Below are 7,188 nucleotides of genomic sequence, written 5' to 3' on the forward strand. Positions count from 1 at the left end.
TCAGTAAATCTCCCTCACACATATAATGTAAGAACTTAGCCTACTGCTAGTATTCTTTGGAATAAAATAATTTTTGTATTTTTTGCATTTCCTGTAACTCCTTACCCTGATCTAATTCAATTCTACCTAGCTTGACCTCCAAATTGTCATTATGTTTACTCAGTGTTGGACATAGGTCCCTAGCTAGAGGACCTAGTATGGAGTTGCTGATCTTCAGGGTGTCTGATGGAGTGGGGGCTTCAGCACGCAGAATCTGAGCTCTGTAACTGGGAAGAGCAGAGGTATTCTAGCTAAATGTATAACTGTCCCCAGCAGTGTTGCTTCTGTATCCAGAATGTGCCAGTTATCAAACCTGTGCCATAGGCCAGGTTTGGATGGGCTGGCACTTGCTTTTCAGGAGCCTTCACTGAAGACATGCATGCACATTGCAGCACATTGTAGTACATGCCCAGAAATTTCATTCTCAGCTCCCTACGTCCAACAATACACCATCACAGACTTTCACAGCATTCCTACCCATTCTAGCCCATGATTTGAGGGCAGAGATGGTAGAAAAACCTCTTAGGAAATTGACTCATGTCTTTGTTCAACATATAAAGCCTCAATCTTATTCAATTTCCTTCTTTTACTTTCGCTAGCAAATGTATATTTAGGTTCCTGCTGTATGCCCAGTACAGTATTGGTCAGAGAGCATAGAGATGAGCAAATCAAACTTGGAGCCAGCTTTATGGATCTTTAATTTTGCAAGGAAGATATAACAAAATAACTATCTAAAAATAACTACGTATTATAAGAGATTTTAAAGTGCAATGGCCATCACAGTCTCTCTCGAGTGTAGAGACTCATTATTCAGACATACCTATAAATTAAGCCTCGAGCACATTTTAAATACCACTTGACACAGCTCAGACTTGAAGACTGGCTAGGCCCTAGAAGCACTGAAGTGGTGCTTTTCAGACCTCCTTCCAAACTCACCAAGTTACCCCAAACTCCCAAATACACTATTCTGTAACGGTCACAGGGATCAGCCCTCTATGCAGAGAAGTTCTTCCCCAGGTTCCAGAGCTATGCCAGGGCAAAGAATAAGAAGCAGAAGTATCTCCTCTGGCCTGCCGAGCTGTATCAGAACCCTAAGAGTTATAGAGTGAAGAACACCCACTAGAGTGTAAGATGCAAGGCCACAGTGTGAGTGTGAATATATTCATGGAATGATGTGAGGAAGGCACTACAACTATGTGATGCCTGTTCTCTTTGGTTCAGTACCAAGTCTCTATTCTTCAGTTATCCCACCCTCTCTGAATCTAGGTCACCAGCTAACACACGGCTCCTGCTGCCGTGACTCAGATATTCCTCCTGGTCCATCATTAGCTTTCCTCTTTCTAGTCCCACACATACTTGGTTAGGAGGCAAATGCTTTCTTGAAGTATAACCCGCAGGTACCATTGTGAATCACCCCTGTGGAGAGCATGAGAAGAACATCTTGGACAAAGATGCTTTGGGTATGCTTTTATGTTTTCACAAGTATGTGCCTATCCCTACTGGGCATCTATGTGCCTATTTGTGTGTGACTGTCAGCATGTGTGTATTTAGGATGTGTATGACTGCATGTGAAAATACTCTGTGGTGTAAAACTATCTAAGCTTGTGAGAAAGCATGTGTGCTCTGAGAACAGGAATTCCAAAGCATTCTGTGTGGAATGCACAGTTTGGGCCAGCGTGTGCATGCGTAATGAGTATTTGCATGGGTGTCCTGGAGAGTTTTTAGCTGGGCATTTTTAGCTGAGCATTAACAGACCAATTCATTCCAGTCTCTACACCTCAGCAAACACCCTGGGCAGTGTTTCTGCTGTCAGGCTTTGCTACAGCTCTGGGCCTAGGGGTCTCTCCTGGCCAGTCCTTTCCACTCCCTCCTTGGAAGCTCCCTCTCCAGGCTCACCCTCATCATCAGCTTCAGCTGCATCCTCTGGCATTGGCCACTCTCGAGTTTGCCATTCCAGTCGTTCAATGCGGTAGGCAATCTTCAGGGCGCTGGACTCCAACTCAGCCAGGAGGCGAGCAAACTTGGTCTGTAGATCATCAAGCTGCTGATCAAGGCCCCGTAGTCGGGACTCCGTGGCCTCCTGAAGGGCAATCTCAGCTGCCTCGGCATTCACATCCAACTTGTTCATTTTGAGCAGGATCTCGCGGCCCTTCTCCTCCATGATGGCCTGAGCTTGTGGATACTCACTCAGTACCTCCCTTAGGTCCTCCTTGCTCAGGCAGAACAAGTCTGAATAACCTAGGCTCTTGATGTTGGCTGTGCGGCGGTTCCCAGACATATTTCCTGTGGCCAAGGCCGAAAGACAGGAGGACAATTAGCAGGGGTACACAGAGCTGGTTCCTCACTCCTGAATCAGGATTGCCACCACCATGTTTGTGCTTTTGGGTCTTTTTCTGCTTTGTTCTGGGTAGGTATCAGTGATCTGCTAGAAGTCATTTTCTAGAGGTGACAGATACAGAATGGGAGTGTTCCATAACAGCATGGCTGTACAATGTAGACATGTCTTCAGGTATCATAGGAAGGAAGCCCCTACCAAGCCGTAAGGCAAGGAATTCTGGAAAGGATGAACTAAGAGGGGGCGATGAAAGAAAGGGGGAAGGGTGTAGGGAGTGCACTATAGCCAGAGGGAGGAACACGAGTAGAGGGATGGAGGTAGAAAATAGTCAGCTGGCCTCAGAAAACAAAAAGTAACTCTGAGTGGCTAAACTGCAGGCTGTGAGAATGGTGGAGAGATGTACCAAGGCTTGCTGTTCCCATGTTCAGAGTTGATGGTGAGGATGGTGGGAAACTACTGACACATTCAAAGCAGGGGAGCTAAATGACCTTACTTGCCTTTTAAAGGATGCTGGTGGTGTCTGGGATGCGGCAGATACTACAGATAGAGTTGCTTGAATCCTGCAGTGTCTTAAAGCTAGAAGGATCTTAGCAAGGGGAACAGGAGCTACCATTTGTTGAACACCTGCTATCTGCCAGGCACTGTGCTTCATGTTTTATTCATGTAGCTCATTTGATCTCCCAAATCATTGTTTGGGTTTTAAATATTAATCTCATTGGATAGGTGAAGAAATTGGGGCCTAAAAACAGAAACTGACTTATCTAAAGTCAGACAGGCAGAAGTGGACTGGGATGTGGAGCTGGCGTATGGGGGTGGTTGTTGGAAGACAGATGTGCGGCCTTTAGAGCTGCCGGAAGGTGGGGCACTCAGGCCAAGAGAACCTGTCTCCAGTCCACCTGTCCCTGTTAGGGACAATGTGCTCCCCCTTTCATGTTTTACCTTGCTCCTAGCCTCAGCTTCTTTACTTGTGAACAGGCATTGATGACGCCTCCTACACAGACCTGATGAGCGTAAAAATGAGCCAGCCATATACTACTTGTCCTGGCAGGGAGTTGATGGTCAGTATGTGGAAAGGTCTTCTCCTTGACCTTTCTTTCCACTTGGCTGTGACGCGTTTGTTGCTTGTACTCATCTCAAGAATGCTTACTTAATACTCACTAGTACTTACTTAATACTTACTAGCATTCATCTTCTAGAACTACTGTGAAAATTTAACGAGTTAATATATGTAAAGCACTTAGGAAGGGCCACAGAGCATACATGAAATAAATCTGAGCTGTAATGATTGTAATCATTACTACCATTATTATCTCTGCCACTCTCCACTGATTTGTTGGTGTCTCAGGTCAGTGTTCACAGAGCATGTCTACTCTCTTTTGAGCACCCACCTTACTCACTGATTTGGCTCAGCTTCCCCTCAAGGAACAGACCCTCCCTGCCCTGCTTCTCTCCTGAGTGCTCTGGTAGGTCAGGCAAGGACAAAGTTTCCTTAATCCTTCTGTCCTGAAGTACCATCTGGAACCCAGCTCTGGGTTCTCCCTCACCCTCCTTAGCCCTATTTCCAATGCACATGCTGGGATGCTCACCTTTAATGTTGATGATGCTGATCTCCCCAAAGTAGAGGCCTGCACCGAGCACAGCATACTGTGTGATGCCATCATCTGCCACCACGGCCAGCTGACCCTCACGGATGATATACATTTCTCGGCCAATGTCCCCCTTGCGACACACATATTCTCCAGGTGAGTAGGTCTGGGGCTGCAGCTTCAGCACCAGCTCCTCCAGCAGGCTGGCCTCACAGTTCTGGAAGATCTGTACCCGGCTCAGAGTAGACAGATGCACAGACACAGCCACTTCTGCCCTCAGCCGCTCAGGCAGGTGCTGTAGGATGGCGACCTCATTGGTCATCTTCTTATTGATCTGCAGGTGCTGGTACCTAGGGGCAAGGACAGTGCCATTTCTGTTCCAGCCTCTAATGGGGTTTCTCCCTTCAGCCTTTGCATCAGATCAGCTTCAGCTAATAATCCAATCACACTGAGATCTCATAGTGGTCATGGGAGTACCTACGGGGTTACCTGCTTTGCTGGTCACTGATATGTTTTGGTCTCTTATACTTCACTCAGGGTACAAAAGTCTCCACTTGACAATGTGTAAGTTACCCTCTGCTACCCATCAGGATCTTCCTCCCCGGACAATCAGTGCTGCCTTACATCACCTTCGTTGATAGCTACGTCAACCACCAAGCAAAGACCCTTCCAAGAAATCCTTTGTGCTGGCTTCCCATGTAAGCTACACTTCCTCTATATTCAGTCTTCAGTATAGAACAGTGACATGATCAACTATCTTCTTGTGGTTCATCCCTTGGCTGCACTGCCCTTTTCCTCCCATTCCTTCCAGAACCTTACAATTGCTTCTAGACAGTGGTAGTTTCTATTCTCTGATCTCCAACCTTCCTCAAGTAGGCGTCCTTTTCCCTATAATTCTCTCACCCATCCCAACTCTAAGTCCAGATTCCTCCAGTGGAGGTCGCTCTTTTCTGAGCCCGCCCAGCCGACCCACCAAGGGCAGCCATATTTTGACTGTGCATCTCACAGGTTGTATGCATGCTGGCCTGGACCCCCTGCTTCTCACCAGTCAATAACTCGTCGCTCCAGCCGGCGGTTGACATGCTGCAGCTTCATGTACTTCTTCACTAGCGCATGGTCTGGGTAAAAAGCTGCGTCGGCTGTGTTCATGTTATAGATGACAGAGCTCATGCTGCCCATGATGGTGGCAAAACCCATGACGGCTAGCAGGAAGTCGCCCACCATGAAGAGGTACTCCTCCTCCCGGGCTGGCAGTGGCGTGTCTCCCACAGTGGTCAGGATTAGCGTGGAGAAGTAGAAGCTGTAGAGGTACTGGCGCCGCAGGCGCTCAAAGCCAGGCTGTGCAGGGTCTGGGTATACCCACGCGTCTCGCCCGAAGCCTAGGTACCGTGACAGGGCAAAGTACAGACAGCTGTTCCAGTGAATGACGACAAAAATGTAAAGCATCAGCTTGGCGATGCGAAAGGCATTGGGGTAAGCTGTGCGTGTCTCTGTGCGGTCGAAGGCCTCGAAGAGGCGGGTCACCCGGAGAAACCGGTTCAGCCGCAGAGTGGGTACGTGTGGGCCCAGGCGCAGGTAGGCCAAGTCCGTGGGCACCAGGGAAGCCAGGTCCAGCAAGAAGCTCCAGGTGCGAACATAGCGACTCGAGATCCTCCCCTTGTCCAGCACTAGGATGCCCTGGTCTAAGAATCCTGGAGTCGGGGGTGGGAGTGAGAAAGGGACCAGCTGGGCTCAGTATGGGTAACAGTGGGCAGGCTTGGGGAGGACAGGCACAGAGGGAATGTAACTACTCCAGAACTTCTGGGGTGAACAGGGGGATATTATGAAGCACAGAGACACAGGAGAGTTGGGGAAAGGGGTGAATGAGAGCTCTTTGCTTTAATTAAGAGTAACAGGGCTCTCTAAGGAAAACTGAAGAAGGGTCAGTCTTAGGGGCTCACTGACCTGTGTGAAAGCGCACTATGATATCCAGCAAGTACAGAAGGTCACTTGTGTAGTCCAGCACGAACCAAGCCACCAGATAACCATGCTGCAAGTCAGGAAAACAGGCTCTGCAAGTCAGGGGTGGAGGCAGAAGGCATTGGCTAAAGGGCAGCCTCCTTGTAAAATGTGCTGCCTCTTAGCCCCTCAGCACTGTGCCTTGGACCTTCCCATCAGCATCCATCCTTCTTTTGGGTGCTGCTCTTTCTTTGAGCCCTGCCCATGTGCCTGCCTCTCTTCTCTGCTTTACTTTTTAACCCCCTCTTCATTTAAGGCCCTTTAGTATCCCTGCCAAACCTGCAGACAACGATGATGAGATTATACATGACTGGGAAGACCATCGTGTTCAGCCACCAGTAGTAGTAATCCCCCGATGGGTCCAGGACAGGCAGTGACTTTCTGTGGGGAAGAGGGAGTTGGGCAGACATTCAGTGCTGCTGTTGTGACTGGAGAAGGCATTAAGAGAAATGAGGTTCCATCAAGTGAGGTGGACAGATCCGACGCTGGGGACCAGAGCATCTCACCTGGCCTTGGCAGGGGCTGGGGGGCTGGACTCCGTTGTCCTCACCTTGCTGTCCTGGCACATGGTTCTGTGGTTTGGGGCCTGGGTCTGAGCTAGCTTTGGATTTCTTTGCCAGCAGGTGGTTTGCAGAGGTGAGTGTTTGTGCCCGACTCCTGGAAGAGGCTTCCTTGGGCTCTAGCTGTGACTGTTGTGTCTTGGAAGCTCTTAGTAACACATCCAGGGCTAGCAGCTACTGAAAGGGCGGAGCGGTATAGCTCCAGTGCCCGCCCTGTCTCCTAGGGCTTGGGCTTAGATCTGTGGAGCTAAACACCCATAATGAGTTCCCTAGAGGGGGTGAGGTGTGTCTGCTTGAGAGAAGCCTGGACCTCGTTTCTGTCTTCCTCTTTCACATCCTGCCTCTCAAGCTGAACTACCTAAGGACCCTGAAAGTCATGAGACCTGCATTCCCATGTAGGCTCAGACAGTTTGGTTTTGTGCAAGTTAGCTGTTTGAGTTTCATTACCAGGTGACTTAACAACTGTTTACTGAATGCAAACTGTGTCAGGTGCTAAACTAGTCTCCAGAGACAAGGAGATGCCTCTCTCATCAGATGTGAACTCAGCTTTTGTTATCTGCACCTTCACTGACATCCACCTGTGACCTTTTTGCTGTTGCATGATGTGATGGCAGCCATCCTGTGGTGCTTTGGGCCACCTACCCTTTCTGATGCCTTTGGTGCCTGATCC

The 7,188-nt window shown here is 48.9% G+C and overlaps 1 protein-coding gene across 1 annotated transcript; it reads right to left on the reverse strand.

Annotated features, from left to right (window-relative positions):
- Nucleotides 1–1,384: 1,384 nt before the first annotated feature.
- On the reverse strand, nt 1,385–6,526 carry CNGA4 (cyclic nucleotide gated channel subunit alpha 4). Its single transcript, XM_004590105.2, has 6 exons — nt 6,465–6,526; nt 6,238–6,339; nt 5,905–6,011; nt 5,006–5,651; nt 3,961–4,310; nt 1,385–2,322 (listed from the first exon to the last, which is right to left on the reverse strand). Exons 1-6 carry the CDS (start codon nt 6,524–6,526, stop codon nt 1,859–1,861), a joined length of 1,731 nt encoding a protein of 576 aa, XP_004590162.2. The 3' UTR covers nt 1,385–1,858.
- Nucleotides 6,527–7,188: the final 662 nt, after the last annotated feature.

This window comes from Ochotona princeps, chromosome 4 (assembly GCF_030435755.1).
Source record: "Ochotona princeps isolate mOchPri1 chromosome 4, mOchPri1.hap1, whole genome shotgun sequence".
Taxonomy (NCBI): domain Eukaryota; kingdom Metazoa; phylum Chordata; class Mammalia; order Lagomorpha; family Ochotonidae; genus Ochotona; species Ochotona princeps.

What these genes read in the sequence shown, in the direction of transcription:
- CNGA4 (XM_004590105.2), bottom strand. Translation starts at nt 6,526, where the DNA reads ATGTGCCAGGACAGCAAGGTGAGGACAACGGAGTCCAGCCCCCCAGCC. An exon ending in CCAGCCCCTGCCAAGGCCAG is followed by an intron (nt 6,340 to 6,464) that starts GTGAGATGCTCT and finishes TCTTCCCCACAG; the next exon opens with AAAGTCACTGCCTGTCCTGG. An exon ending in CAGCATCATCAACATTAAAG is followed by an intron (nt 2,323 to 3,960) that starts GTGAGCATCCCA and finishes CCTTGGCCACAG; the next exon opens with GAAATATGTCTGGGAACCGC.